This window comes from Triturus cristatus, chromosome 1_1 (assembly GCF_964204655.1).
Source record: "Triturus cristatus chromosome 1_1, aTriCri1.1, whole genome shotgun sequence".
NCBI lineage: Eukaryota > Metazoa > Chordata > Amphibia > Caudata > Salamandridae > Triturus > Triturus cristatus.
The window spans coordinates 651,047,191-651,063,051 of NC_140579.1; the positions used below are offsets into that span (position 1 = coordinate 651,047,191).

The 15,861-nt window shown below is 51.5% G+C and overlaps 1 protein-coding gene across 5 annotated transcripts in view; it reads right to left on the reverse strand.

Annotated features, from left to right (window-relative positions):
• Positions 1-15,861, reverse strand: part of MEIOC (meiosis specific with coiled-coil domain) — a 1,471,177-nt gene that overhangs the window by 373,489 nt on the left and 1,081,827 nt on the right. For all 5 annotated transcript variants that reach the window (XR_014979443.1, XM_085646733.1, XM_085646735.1 and 2 more), the window contains exon 3: positions 6,494-8,342. Coding sequence is in view for 4 of the 5 variants with exons in the window: in XM_085646733.1 (XP_085502859.1) it covers positions 6,494-8,342 (1,849 nt within the window). In the remaining variant the exon portion in view is untranslated. The remainder of the gene's footprint in view (positions 1-6,493; positions 8,343-15,861) is intronic.

Here is a 15,861-nt window from a genome sequence, read left to right on the forward strand (position 1 = left end):
GGGGCATTTGGAGGATGCTGAACGAATTCCAGGATGTATCCGTGCTGGAAGAAGTCTAACATCCATTTGCATGATGAGATGGACTTCTATTTTTGTAAGAATTTTGAGAATTGCTGTGGGAATGTGATGGCAGGGGCCTGGTGATACTCATTGTCTCCTGTTAGAGTCCTTGGACCTTCCAGCAGATTGCTGTCTCTTACGTCCTATTGGTCTTGAATAGGACTGTGCAGCATTAGATTGGAAATATTGATTGTATGGCTGGTAGGTGTTCTGTGAATAAGCCTGGAACTGCTGTTGGAACTGTGGTCGAGATTTAAATTGCCCCCAAACTCAACCTCATCAGGAATGGAAGCGGCGTAGCTGGAGAGTGGCTAGTGATTTTGCAGTGTCCCTGTTTGCTTTTATGGACTGTAGCGCCTCATCTACGTGCTTGCCGAACAAGCACTCCCCATCGAAGGGCATATCAAGTACTTTGGCCTGTACTTCGGGATGAAAGGTGGTCGCACTCAGCCGACCCTGACGATGCAGCACCACTGCTGCTGCCATATGGCGAAAAGTGGTAGATGAAACATCCGTGCCAATCTCAATGAGCTCTGAAGATGCTCTTTCCCCTTCAGACAGAATGTCCTTCGCTTCCTTCTTCTCATCTTCTGGAAGATACTCCAACAATGAGGAAATGTCCGACCACATCTGCTGGTCATATCTTCCATGGCATTGGAGCCCTAATGGAGGAGGCCACCAGAGCAGAAACCGTTTCCCTATGTTTTCGAGCCGGCGAACTTCCTTATCAGGGGAGCAGCACACGGGGAAAATGGGTTTTTGGTCCTTCTTGTGCTGCCCGTACAATGACAGAGTCCGATCTAGAATGACCATTAAGGCATGTGAGCGAGTTGTCAGGGGCTTTCTATTTTTTGTCCAGCTTTGGAATCACGCTGGAATGGAAGCTGGTGTTTTCATTAGCTTGAGGCCCTCCTGCCACAAAAAAAAAATCCACTATGGGCATAGCCCTGATCGAACACTGAGTGTCTGGCTTAAAGTTGTACCAAAACAATTCAGTCTGTTTAGCCGGCATAGGCAGATCGAAGCGCTTGGAGGCACGCTCTAAAAGATCGTGAAAGCCACAGATGTCTGCAGGTGGAGAAGCCGCAGGAGGTGGGATAAGAGATGGTGTCATGGGAGCTATATAGTCATCCCATTCATTATGGGTGTCCACGTCAGTATGGATTTCACCTTCCTTGATTTATTGCTGATCTATATCCTGGGTATCCTCCCTGGTGATAATCGGTGGAGGTAATACTCTTTCCCTGGTGGATTTAGGAGTGCTTTACCCGCTAGATCAACAGGAGCCTCTTCAGAAGGCAGAGGCCATTGAGGTGCATTAGCATCTGGAAAGCATCTATAATAATCGTCAATTATATGACGTAACTCTGACACTAAAGACACCGGAACATTTACTGACGGTTCCCTAAAGTGATACCATGGTAATGCATTTAGTACTGCTATTTTTACTGTTTCCGTGGGACTCCCACCTGTAGTGTCCTAGCATGGACACGTTCTAGTGTTCAGCAGTGTGTATCCCACTATACCCCCACCCACCACAGACGTCACTGGGTCAGGTGACGCTGCTAATAAAAGGGCCGAGCGCACGTGCTCGTAGCCAGTTAACCCACTACCTTACACCATGTGTCTGCGTCCGTTATTACCAGCATGAGGGCCTAGGGCCCCAACACCACATTGGCGACGAGGCGGGTACTTGCACACGCGTGTGCCGCCCCCGATCGGCGCACCATCGACAACAAAGGGGGAGAGAGGACTGGCCGGTGAGCACACCCCCCCGTGTGACGGCGCGACGCGCCGAGAAGCCGGCAGGGCGAAGCATAGCCCGCAGCGTGACTGGTGGCGACCGGGAGCCCACCCCGCGCCTCAGGCACCGGCCGCCGTGACCCTGGTGGAGGGGGAAGCGCCCCGAACACAAGCGGACCGATCGGAGCCCACCCGTATCGGCCGCGACGCCGTAAGTCTGCAGGCGGAGGCCGGGTGCCCACCCCGACCCTACCGCTGTGCCCGGAAGGAAAGGCACGCCGAGCGGAGCCCACCCGCATCGGCGGCGACCCCCGCAAGAGGTGTGGCCCACGCGGTGCCCACCCGCGTCACTAGGAAGCCCAGCCGGGCTGAAGGTGAGCCCGAGAAATACAGGAAGGTCGCAGCGGGTGCCCACCCCGCGTAGAGAAACCTGGTGTGCCCTCCGGCACGAAGGAAGCTCCCGGTCCGGCCAAAAAGAAGCGAGGTACTGGCACCCCCTCCCCGCGCAGCCCGCGAAGTGAGGAGACCGGCTGCGGGGAGGGGGCGGAAATGGTGTGAAAGCAAGTACGGAGCCCACCCGCAGCATGAGCAGGGACCTGTCTCCCCTGTCCAAACACACAGCGCAGCGGCAGCACCACTCCCCCGCCCCGGTCAGCGAGCGAATGCAGGAGCTGACGAGGGGGCGGGAGAGAAACCAATCAGCGCGCGGCCGACGCCGCTCGAGGACTGGACTGCGTGCGTTGCCCGCCGGCCAGTGCCGGTAATTAGCATCAACCCTCCCCCGCCCCGAGCAGCGTGAAGACACAGGAGCGGCTGCGGGCGGGGAGAATACAAAAAAAACCTACACACAAACAGTGGCATGGGCAGATAACGCCCGTAAAAGCGGCGAGGATCTCCGCGAGTGCTTCCCCCCTGCCGCGCGAGGACTGCATGTAGCTGCCGCGGGCTGGGAGGGCGATCAAGAAGGCAAAGAACGGCCGCCGCCGGCCATGGGAGATATGCCCCACCTCGCCGGACCCCCAGCAGTGCTCACACAAGTAGCAAGCGGCCAGCGCCGCCGAAAATTAACTTATACTGTGTGCGCGATGGCACCATGCCCCAAGGAGTGTTGCCTCGCCCTTTGCGCAGCCCACATGCCTGTGCCCTCCATGCAGCTGCAGAAATGAAGCGGAGTCTACCCGCAGTGAGGACAGAGCATTTCTCATCCAGCCTGCCAGTGATGCCTCATCGTTCTCTGGTTAGCAATGTCAGTGCCGGTGCCCCCTGCCTCTAAAGTAAATGGAAAGAAAAAAAAGACTTACCTGCTGCCACGTGTCCTGGACTCCACTGCTCTGCTGCAGCTCCGGCCCATCTGGACTCCACTGCTCTGCCTGGCTCCAGCTCTCCTACTCACGAGTGAAGCCTGGAGAAAAGGAAAACAAGGCATAGAGTTCTGGCAGCGCAGAAGGTTGCTGCTGAAGCCAAAGAAAAGCAACACTGCCACCCAGTGGCCACTGGTGGTATTGCAGAAACAAGGAAACAAACAAGCATGCAGCAATCCAAGGAAGTCCAGCAGCCACAGGAGACCGACGGCTCGCAGCGCAAGGGAGAAGAGGCAGCAAGGCACGTACCGCAAGGTCTGACGGAGGCGCGATGGTGAGCGCACGGGAATGCGACGGAGGCGCACAGGAATGTGCCAGAAGCGCAGGAATGCGACAGAAGTGCAAGGGTGAAGAGACAGTGTGCCACAGGGATGCAGCGCCATCCCGCAGCGACAAGGAGGAAGAAAAGGAAATGGTGTCAAGCCACATCCACCCCAGCGAGGACTGCGCTGTCGCCGCATCAAGTGGAGCGAACCCTCGAGAGAACAAACGGACTCAGCGCAGATGTACCCCGGACGCGGACAGTACACTGCAGCGCCTACAGGAGAGGAACCCACTGAAGAGGATGGGTGCAGCAAGTATCCAACACTGGTGGGCAAGGATGTCGAGCCACACCCAGTGGCGCCAAGAAGCCACCACATCAAGTGATCATGGTACAAGGAGCAACGCTACACTGAAGATGTACCACGACGGTACGAAGAGTAGCACGCACCAGCGCCTGACAAGGCAGCGGACACAGGTAGCACAGGTAGTCACACGACGTGATGCACCTCGTGAAGCCGACCAGCCAAATGGTCGCACCACAAAGGTCAAGCCGACCAGCCAAATGGTCGCACCACAAAGGCCAAGCCGACCTGCCTAACGGTCGCACCACAACGGTCAAGCCGACCAGCCAAATGGTCGCACCGCAGAAGCCGACTCCACAGGAGTTGCAAAAGGAGGTGACCGACGCACGGGTCAGTGAAGCTACAAAGCAAGAGGTCTGACGACAAGACCGAAGATATCCTGCCAGTGATCGGCAGCGTGGACCGTCAAGTGGTCCAAGAAGCTCAAGAAGAACCGAAGTAACTGGTGAAAAGGAGAAGAACGAAGCGGACCACGAGTATGGCCCCACGAACTTCAACCAAAGTAACTGGTGAAAAGGAGAAGATGAAGAGAAGGTCACGACCCTAACTCGGAATGCTGAGGAAGATGAAGAGAGTGTTCTCGGACGAGGACAAGACCAGGGGGAACACGTGCAGAGTGCGCGCGCTGCATGGAGAAGCCTGGCCAGACCAAGAGGAGAACAGAAATTGTCCAGAGTGGGTCGTGAAGGGAAGAAGATATCTGAGTGGCACGTTTGCCACTACAAGAAGGAAGATGACATCGGAGTGGCACGTCTGCCACTAAAAGGAAAAAGGAGAAAGAAAGATCTGAGTGGCACGGTTGCCACTGCAAGAAGAAGGAGAAGAAGTCAGAGTGACATGACATCCTCACGGAGAAAGAAATAGAGGAAAGAGAGAAGAGTGTGGCAAGACTACTCACACCTTAAAGACAAGGAAGGTGACAAGCGTCAGAACACAGTGCGCAAGTCCTGAAGAACACCCGTGGCACGGAGAAAAGACCATCTGTTTGATGATGTTTTCAGCACACCTGGGATCTGCAGAGGTGAGCAGGCCGGACCATTCGAAACACCCACCTTTGGGGTTACACGGACACTGGTCAATGCCAGCCGTGGTGACTCAGGGGCAAAGGCCTCAGGGATGCCAGTTAGAGAGAGCATCCCTGCGACGAGAGATGGTCATCAGCCGCCCTTCAGCAAAGGTCCCAGGAGGATGAAGACTTCGCGTGCTAAAGACAGGAGCCAACAGCCACCCTCCAGGTCTGACTGCAGCATCTGAGGTGAGACCTGTCGTCTCCTCCGCACCCGCACTTATCGGCATGGGAGTAACACGATACAGGACACTTAACCCAGGCCAGATCTGATGAAGAGGGCCTCAAGGATATCCCGTGGCAGGGGAACACCTGTGAGAGGGGCACCCTGGTGAGAGGGGTGTTTTGCGAATGACCCGTCTTTCTGCAAAACAGAACACACGCCACAGATAAAGAAAAGGACTGGACTAAAAGATAAACGGCAACATCTAGCGGTGAACCACAAGAACTCAACTGTGTTTGTCGCCAAGAAAGTAAAGCGAAGAAAGGACTGTGAGACCAACTTCAAGGCAGAGCCGTTAAACAGACTAACTTCATCGAGCACCCATGACTGGTGCCACAGTGAACTGGTGATCGCCCGCGACAGGAAGAACATCGTCCGCGACAGGAAGAACATCGTCTGTGACTCCAGGCTGCTGAAGCGTGAGCGACTCTGCAGAAGTTTAGTCACTGTATTACATCTGTATATATATATTTCTTTCTCCCCTAGGTTGGACATTTGACTCTGGGTTTTTGTTATTAAAAATTGGGAGGAATGTAGTGTCCTAGCATGGACACGTTCTAGTGTTCAGCAGTGTGTATCCCACTATACACCCACCCACCACAGACGTCACTGGGTCAGGTGACGCTGCTAATAAAAGGGCCGAGCGCACGTGCTCGTAGCCAGTTAACCCACTACCTTATACCATGTGTCTGCGTCCGTTATTACCAGCATGAGGGCCTAGGGCCCCAACACCACACCCACCATGACGACGGGGAAGATTCAAGCATTTGAATCAATAAGATACAATACTGGAGAATTTTGAATAACATGCCTTTTAGTAGTGCCTTGCATTGTATTACTACTCATGAAAAAAATCACCACCTCACCAGGAACTCAAATTGCAGTCAGCTACAATATTAACAAGCACTTTATAGCAGCACCTTTAAAAAAGAAGCCAAAAAATAAATCACCATTTAACACAACACCTGAAGTGCAAGCGAAATAAATAGCAAGTATTTAAAATGAATATACAAAATATAATAAAAAGTACTTTCAACCACATGTGTCACTGAAGAGAAAGGAGGAACTAGTTGTAAGCAGATGTAAACAATATGCACAGGCTTTCTGCAGTCACTCAAACAGAAGGGAGTTAGTGTGTAAAATGGGCTAACACTGTGTCCATTGCTGTATGGTGTGGTGGACAGGAGCAAAATGTAAAAGACAATTTTACAGACCAATGGATGAAGTACTTTATCAAAAGCCACTCACTGTATATATATTATGTATGGTCTTTTGGAAAAACAATGGTTAGGCAAGGCAGATAAAGTGGTCTTAAAGGACAGAATTAAATATTACTAAACCAATAAAAGAGATTTGCCTATTTTTCAATGGCTATTCATCAATGTTTTATTGTTCCAAGACTGATTTGTTTTACCTTTTTTCTCTCTTTTTCCATTGCTCTCCACTGTTCATAGCATTCCTCGAGTCGAATGTGAAGTTCACTAGCTGGTCCACTTCGGGTTTTCATTGGTCTCTGAAATCCAAATGTTGGTAAGAAACCAGGAATTGCAGTTTCACCATACATCATATCACTGAAATAGGGGTATAAATGGCCTATATCTTCATATGAAAACAAGTCATAGGAATCCATTAGAGGTACGACTGAGTGGCCAAATAGATGGTGAGATCTTGCAGAAAATCCATTAGTGCCCAGTGGCTGGATATTTTGATTTTGTCGTAGGTCCCCCATCATAAAGGTATTTGAAAATCCTGAGTTTTGGGTCCTGGAGACACGATTATTAGTAGCAGCATTGCTGTCTCCACTTCCTTGTCTATGGCTATTACTATAGAGAGCCTGACTTTCCAATAAATCTGGATACGGAATATGTGTCATGCCTGCTATGTGTTTTTGACTTTCGGGATCATATTGTGTATTTGGTGGCTTGACCTGAAAATTTTGTTTGATGCTATTATCAACGGGTCCATACTGTATAGGTGAGTAGTTATCACAAAAACCATTAAGCTGCTTGAGCTTTTTGTCAGTCACTAAATCAAATAAGTTAGGCTCTCCAATCTTAGATAAACTATCCAGCTGATTAGTGGGCAGCAGGCGTTCTGTGTTGTAACTGAAATCAAAGCCAGAAAACAAAGCCGGGTTATCTTGGCAATACTTTTGAAACACTGGGCTACTATTGGAAGCTAATGATGTAGAGGACCCCTGATGAAAATCAGATGGGTGGCTGGAGTTTTTAGAAGTCGCCAAGTGACTGTTAAGCTTCATCAAAGAACTCTGATGTCGATAGGGAGCAGCAGTGCTATTTTCTGACTGTCCATTTAACCAGCTTGGTCTGTTAATATTCACTACACTTGATGCAGTTGAACAGGGAAGCAAACCAACTGATTTAAAGTATTCTGTGTTATGTTGCTCATGTTTTGAGTGCTGTTTTTCTAAGCTATTGCCATAATCATTGCTCCCTTGACACACCAAATGAGTTTTCATCCCATATTCTTTTAAACCAAAATCAGAGGCGAAAGTATTTTCCTTTGTCAACTGCTTTTCTGTGGCTTTTGAAAATGTTAAGCTTTGGGGTTCGGGGATCACGTCGTCAAGCTTTTTCGAATTTGAGTGCTTAAGACTGAATAGTTTTGCGTAAGTCTCTGTTTCCAAAGATGCTTCTAATGCCGCAGTTGATATTTTCTTTGCATCCTGAACACTGAAGTTTGAACATTTGCTGTGTTTGGATTTATTAGGGTGTGAGCTTTCAGGAAATCTACAGTAATCTGCATCTTCACAGTACCTATTAAATTGGGAAAGCAACATTTCTGCCCTTTTTTGATGTAATTGTACATCAGCAACTTTGGAAACCACCTTTTCCCGACAATAGGAGTAATTATCTACACCAGATTCCTTGACTGCATCTGAAAGTCCTATCTGTGGATTGAAACCATTCTTTGTGAATGGATAATCTTGAAATTGCACTTTTGAATTTTCATTGGTTTGCATATTATAGCAGTTGGCATTATCATTTCGATTGAGGCAAAGCCATTGTTCCTCAAGATTCCAGCCTGTAAGTCCATGATAAAGTTCTTCTATTTTCTGTTGAGTGACTGCGCCGTTGTGAAAGTTCTGTTTTTCACCAGAAGCTATAGAGTCGTTCGTGTAAAAAGATTGTGAGGAGTAGGAAGCTTCTGCAGGTCGTTTAGGTTCTGACAAACAATCATGGTGTTCTGCAAGTCTACAGGCATTCATTGGCCACGGAGACTTCAAACTGGAGGAGCCAGCCCTAAAACAAGTAAATATACAAGCACATTTAGTTGCAGCTCTCAACTGAATTGGCAGAATATCTGAAACGGCCTGAATATTTTTTAACTAACATAAAGAGAAGGTAGCATACTCATATTCTTCAAATACTTCAACAACCTTAATACTGTTAAAATTATATCACAACCACAGAAGAGCAAACAGAAAATTATGCTTGCTTGACAAGAAAATAAATACACGTCTAGCAACAGTTCTTCAGTATGGGCATCCTCTCAGATTATAATGTGCTGTAAATTAATAAAGCATCATTTTCAATGCAATGAGGCGCTAGTAGTAGCTTGAAAATACTAGGCCATTGCTTCAGTAAAAATGGCATACCCCCAGTCAAGAGGCTCCCTTATTGAAATGAATCCCACAATGATTTTGGTTTTAAAAGCAGACTTGCATTCTCCAAGAGGCACACCACTGGTCATGTGAGCTTTTCTATTTAATGTTATAGATGTTAGAAAGCAGTGAAGAAGGTGTTAAATACTAGTCATTTAAGGGGCATATGTATCAAATACTGTATTTGCGATTCTTAAATAGCGATAATTTGAGAATCGCTATTTGAGAATCGCAAAACGAGATGTAATAAATTCGCAAATATTTTGCGAGTCCTTGGTATTGTTTAATTGCGACTCGCAAATTGCGAGTTGCAATTAAGGAATGGCATCCCATTCATTCCTATGGGCCTAGAGGCCCATAGGAATGAATGGGATGACATTTGCAATTTTCGAGTACCCATTAGGGCATGTATGAACGCCACATGGCACTTTGAAAAATGACAAAAAGTGCATTTTTCAAAGATATCGAAAATTACCACCAACTTGAAGTTGGCGGTAATTTGCGATTTCTTAAGGAGAATTCGCACAACTTGGGTTCACCTGTAACTACAATTATCAAGCGTTGGTTTAATATGCTTGAACTATTCCCAGTTGTCAAGCTGGTAGTCCCACGGTAATAACAAAATAGCAGTAAGGTCAAATTTCCTTATAAATATATATAATACATACTCCTTTCAGGTTAGTTGAAATGACCCAAAGTTCCTAATGAGGTGAAGATACACTGATCTCCACGCACCCAGAGCCCACCATACCTCATACTTTTAGCCTATGTTGTATGGGAGTCATTTTCAGGGCTCAGCTTGTTGCAGGGATTCTGCTCAGAAACAGAACTATGCTTGGGACCATAGAACATTAGTAGATAGGGAATGCGTCACCATACCACCTCAGTTCTATGAGCCGGAGTCCGACAAGCTATAGTGTCTCACTTGCCCTTCTACTCATAACCAGTGGAACAAGTGAATTGACCCCCCCAGAACACAACACTCCTGACCCTCTCAAGGATTGCGGTGCACTCCCTTTCGTTTACACACTCGTATTCAATAACATATGAAAGAGACACAGAGAAAGTTTGAAATGTTTGTTTAAACTATTGTGCTCTGAAATGCAGTATACATGCCACAATCAGAAAAAAACTGCCTAGCAAAAATACCATCAGCATGGTCAATAAACTGTATATTATGAAAATCCCTGTCATATTATAATACAGAATAGTCTAATCCCTCTCCTCATCTACAGAAATAAAACTGATTATACAGCAAAGATCTCTGGGTTTAGCAGTTGACCCCGTACCTTAGCATACACAGATGAACATTCTACATCTCAGATACAGCTGTGATCTTCTCTCAGAAAATATCTGTGTCTGTTTCTGTGTTACATTGCTGTGTTGTACCTATATGGCAAGGTGTACATGTTCATAAACAACAGCTGCATTTCTGTGTTGTGTATAGGTGTGAGTGCCTGACCAGAACAAAATAACAAGGGACATTTTTGTTTGACCTTGTTTGCAGATCAGACTAAACCCCAAGAAAGAACAGAATGAGAAAACTGCAGGTTCTGTGTGAAAATATAAAGTGGCACAGAAGTAAACGTGTTTATGTAGTAACGTGCAAAGCTAATGCAGGCTGTGTCGAGCAAAGTTAAGCTAACATAGCGAAACTACAATGGGCCCTGTATAGAACACGACACACTATGTTGCATATGTCACATTTTGGAGCTAGTTATCGTCGATGTTTATTTGATCTAGGGAATTTCCCTCTGCAAGGTTATTGTTCGGTGCCGGTCCCGTCGTGTCATTTTGCATGTTTTTATGTCAGAATGGCAGACCCTTTGCATCTTGTGAAGAAAGAGATTTTATGCTGATAAACAAGTTACTTACCTTCGGTAACGATGTATCTGTAAGAAACATTAGTTAGTTAGATTCCTCACCTTAGAATATCCCCAGGCGTCAGACTGGATCCGGAAGATTTTTCGTCAGCAATACCCCTTGCGCGTCGCTAGGCGTCGTTTGCGGCTCCGCGTCCGTCGTCGGCGTCGTGCGCCGGAATGACGTCGTCGGAGTACTTAGACGCCGCCCTCGCGCGCTGACGTCAGTTCTTGTACATAGCTTTCCGCGCCAGGAACGCAGAGCCATGCAAAGACCGACACTGGTGCCAAAAATAAAATCTAGGGGCCTGAAAAGGATAACCTTAACCCTAGATGTCAGTTCGCAGAACGGGGAGGATGGGTGGGTCGGTGAGGAATCTAACTAACTAATGTTTCTTACAGATACATCGTTACCGAAGGTAAGTAACTTGTTCATCTGAAAGAAACACGTTAGTTAGATTCCTCACCTTAGAATAGATACCCAAGCAATACCATCCCCGGTGGTGGGTCTGCGAACCAAGATCACACCAGAAAGTCCTGGAGAACAGAACGGCCAAAGAAGCCATCCCTCCGGACTTGGCTGTCAAGGCAATAATGCCTGGCAAACGTGTGTAGCGAAGCCCACGTTGCCGCCTGACAGATGTCCTGCAAAGGGACACCCCGCCCCAAAGCAGTCGTAGCCGCTGTGGCCCGAGTAGAATGGGCGCGCAGCCCAACAGGAGGGTCCTTTTTTGCCAAGGAGTAACAAATTTTGATGCACAAAACGACCCACCGAGAGATGGTCCGTTTGTGCACAGCTTTCCCCTTCTTAGCACCCACGTATCCAACGAAAAGTTGGTCGTCCACCCGGAACTGCTTTGTGCGGTCCAAATAAAAGGAGAGCGCACGTTTTGGGTCCAGACGGTGGAGCCTCTCTTCCTCTTTGGAAGGATGCGGAGGCGGAAAGAAGGTGGGCAAGGTGACAGACTGCCCAAGATGAAATGGAGTCACCACTTTCGGAAGAAAGGAGGGACGAGGCCGAAGGACAACCTTGTCCGGATGAACAGAGAGAAAAGGAGGCTTTGAAGATAAAGCCTGGAGCTCACTCACCCGTCTAGCCGAGGTGATGGCTACTAGAAAAGCAGTCTTAAGCGTCAGCAGACGAAGAGGACAATTATGAAGAGGCTCAAAGGGAGCACACATTAGAAATGTGAGAACAAGATTCAAGTCCCACTGAGGCATTACAAAAGGGACAGGAGGGAACGTGTGAGTAATGCCTTTTGGAAAGCGTGTAACTACAGGGGACTTGAAAAGAGAAGGCTGATCAGGAAGCCGCAAGAAGGCAGAGATGGCAGCAAGATAACCTTTCAGGGTGCCCAGGGCAGAGCCCTGCCGGGCCAAAGAAAGAAGAAAGAGGAGAACCTCAGAAAGAGGGGCGGAAAGGGGATCCACAGCCTTTGCTGTGCACCATGCCACAAATTTGTTCCACCGGCAGGCGTATACCGTCTTTGTGGAGGGACGCCTGGCTGCCAGAATGATATCACAGACTTCAGGAGGCAAGTCAAATGGCATCAACTGCCGCCGCTCAATCTCCACGCATGGAGGTGGAGGCTGGACAGGTTCGGGTGGAGGACCGTCCCCTGCTGCTGCGACAGAAGATCCTCCCGAAGGGGCAGACGTATCGGAGGATCGGTCAACATACTGAGTAGCTCGGGATACCAGTACCTTCGTGCCCAATCCGGAGCCACCAAGATGACTTGGGCCCGGTCGTGCCTGATCTTCTTCAGCACTCTGGGCAGAAGTGGTATAGGCGGAAAGGCGTACAACAGACCGCAACTCCACTCGTGACGAAAAGCGTCGCCGAGCGAGTGCCGCCTTGGAAATTCCAACGCGCAGAACTGCTGACATTGCGCGTTCTCTTCGGTGGCGAATAGATCCAACCAAGGCTCTCCCCACTGCTGAAAGAGACCATGCGCCACTTCGGAGTTCAGACGCCATTCGTGATCCATCAGCACCGGCGGCTGAGTTCGTCTGCTCTGGCGTTCAGAGAGCCCGCCAGATGTTGAACCACTAGGGTGACGCCCTGGTGTTCCAGCCATGTCCAGAGGCGCAGAGCCTCCTGACAAAGGGTCCACGACCCCACTCCGCCCTGTTTGTTGCAATACCACATGGCGGTGGTGTTGTCCGTGAACACCTGCACGACACTTCCCCTGACAGAGGGAAGGAAGGCTTTCAGTGCAAGTCGGATCGCTCTCAACTCCAACAGGTTGATGTGGAGACGAGACTCCGCCGGAGACCAGAGGCCTCTGATCTCCGCCTCTCCCATATGGCCACCCCATCCCAGGAGGGACGCATCCGTCACTACGACATGCTCCGGTTGGGGAAGGGAGAGGCTCTTGCCCTTGACCCAATCGCGGTCCGTGAGCCACCACTGCAACTGCTGTGCAGTGCCCTCCGAGATCAAGACATGGTCGGACAGGTTGCCGTGATGCTGGGCCCAGTGAAACTTCAGGTCCCACTGCAGAGCCCGCATGCGCCGCCTGGCGTGATGCACTAGTAGGATGCAGGAGGCCATCAGCCCCAGAAGCCGCAACACTAGCCTGACCGAAACCCAGGATAGAGGCCGAAAGATGGGAATCAGGGCCTGTATATCCTGGACCCGCTGTTCCGGTGGATGGACCCGGAACTGCGCCGAATCGAGAACCGCTCCGATGAAGAGGAGCTTCTGAGAGGGACTCAGATGTGACTTCGGCACGTTGATGGAAAATCCCAGCAAATGCAGGAGATCCGCCGTAGTCTGGAGGTGGGAGACGACTGTCTGGGGCGAGCCCGCCTTCAACAACCAGTCGTCAAGATAGGGGAAGACAGGAACCCCTGATCTGCGCAGATGAGCTGCGACCACCGCCATCACTTTTGTGAACACCCGAGGGGCACTGGTGAGGCCGAAGGGGAGCACGGTAAACTGAAAGTGCTCTGGGCCCACCGTGAACCGCAGGTAACGCCGGTGGGCCGGCAGGACGGGGATGTGGAAATATGCGTCCTGCAAGTCCAACGCTACCAACCAGTCTCCGGGGTCTAGGGCAGCTAGAACCTGAGCCAAAGTTAACATCTTGAACCTTTCCTTCCAGAGGAAGGCATTGACGTTCCGGAGGTCCAAGATAGGGCGTAGGCCCCCTTTGCCCTTCTTGGGAACCAGAAAGTAGTGGGAATAACAACCACGACCTACTTCTGGGCTCGGAACGCACTCGACGGCCCCCTTGGCCAAGAGGGCCGAAACTTCCTCGTGGAGAAGATTCAAATGATCCCCCGAGATACGGTGGTGCTGCGGTGGCATGGCTGGAGGGGTCGTCTCGAAGGGGAGGGAGTAGCCCCTTCGGACGATTTGCAGCACCCACCTGTCCGAAGTGATGGACCGCCAGTGGAGCAGGTGATGGCGAACTCTGCCGCCCACTGGCGTGGAATGGGCCTGAAAGCTCGGACTAGGAAGGCTTTGAGGCGGATGCTGCCGGGGTGGATGTGGGCTGACCTCGTCGTCCTCCAGAACCGCCTCGGCGGAAATCACGTCCGCGACCGCGCGCAGGTTGGTTCTGCGGCTGGTGGCTAGGCGCACGTGAGGAGGCACCCCTTCCTTGGCCACGAAAGGGGCGAAAGGTGGAAGTTTGCGACCGCGGGGCCGAGAGGCCCAAGGACTTGGCCGTAGCCCGGGAGTCCTTAAAGCGATTCAGCGCACTGTCCGCTTTCTCGCCAAAGAGGCGAGTGCCATCAAAGGGCATGTCCATGAGAGTGCTCTGGACATCGCCCGAAAATGACGTGGACCGCAGCCAGGCGTGACGTCGAAGCGCCACTGTGGTAGAAATGGCCCTACCCAGCGAGTCCGTATTGTCAAGCCCACATCGGATAGCATGTCGCGCTGCATCCCTCCCATCGGCCAGAGCCTGGGTAAGTCGTGTCCGGACCTCCTCCGGACACAGGGGCAGCACGTCCTCCACCGCATCCCACAGAGAGTGGGAATAACGGTCCAAGAGACAGGCGGTGTTCAAGGACCGCAGGCCCAAACTAAGGGAGGAGAACAGCTTCTTGCCAAACTGTTCCAGTCTCTTGGAATCCTGGTCCGGCGGGGCGGTCGGGAAGGAGGATTGGGAGGTAGAGGCCTGGATAACCAGGCTCTCAGGGGTAGGGTGTTGGGACAGAAAACTGGGGTCGCCCGGAGCAGGGCGGTGGCGCCTGGCGACGTTCCTATCCACAGGAGGAACTGTGGAGGGCTTGGACCAGGTGCCCTGCAGAACGTCAATGAGGGCCTCATTGAATTGCAGCAGAGGCTCAGTGGAGCTTGCTGCAGACTGAAGCACCTCAGTAAGGACGTTAGTCCTCACAGCCACGGCAGGCAGCTCGAGCCCAAGGGCTGCGGCTACCTTGCGCAGCACCACAGAGAAAGCAGAGCCCTCCTCCGAAGCCACAGTCGGAGGAGAGACGAATCCAGTGTCTGGAGAGGTATCCAGGCCACTGGCCTCCCCCAGCTCATCTGCCCAGTCCTGTGACAATTGAGCCTGAACGGCCATAGGATCCTCGGATCCCTCCCAGTTGTCCCCATCATCCGATTCCTTGTATACAGGAGGAAGGAGCGGAGCCGGGCGATAGACATAATGTGTCTCCAGCGGCGCCGAACGCGGCGTCCATCGACGCCGTACCGGCGCCGGGCCCGGAGTGGGGCTGAACTGGGGCTCGACGTCGAGCGGAGTCGACGTCGGCGTCGGGGGTGGTACCGGTGTTCGACGCCGGCAGAGGAGGCGTTACGAGGTCGACCGGCGTCGGCGGGGACTCGGGAACGGGTCCCTCGGGCGCTTGCGGCGTCGAGGCCGGAGCCGTCAACGGCGCCGGAGCCACCGGCAGGCAAGGGAGCCCAGTCGAATCCGCGGGGCCCGAAGGCGCGCCAGCAAGCGTCGACGGCGGAGCCAGACTCCTCATGGCCGAGAGGAAGGCACTGACTTCCGCCAGCGTCGCGTCAGACCCAGGGACCGGAGGGTATGGGGACTTGCGCGGCGCCTGCGGCGCCGCCGGAGCCGCAGGGGTGGAACCACCCTGACCCTCGGCCGAGTCGCGCGACCGGCGAGGGGAGTCCGAAGAGCGGTGTCGCCTCTTGGACTTCTTGGAATGCTTCGACTTACCCGAAGACTTGGATCCCGACGATTGATGGTGACGTCGGCTGCGGCTCCGCGACCGATCCTTGGACCTCCTCTTGGACCGGGATCGAGAGGCGCGCGGAGCCGAGTGGCGAATCTCGAGAAGCTTACGGGACCGCTCCCGTCTAGCCTTCGA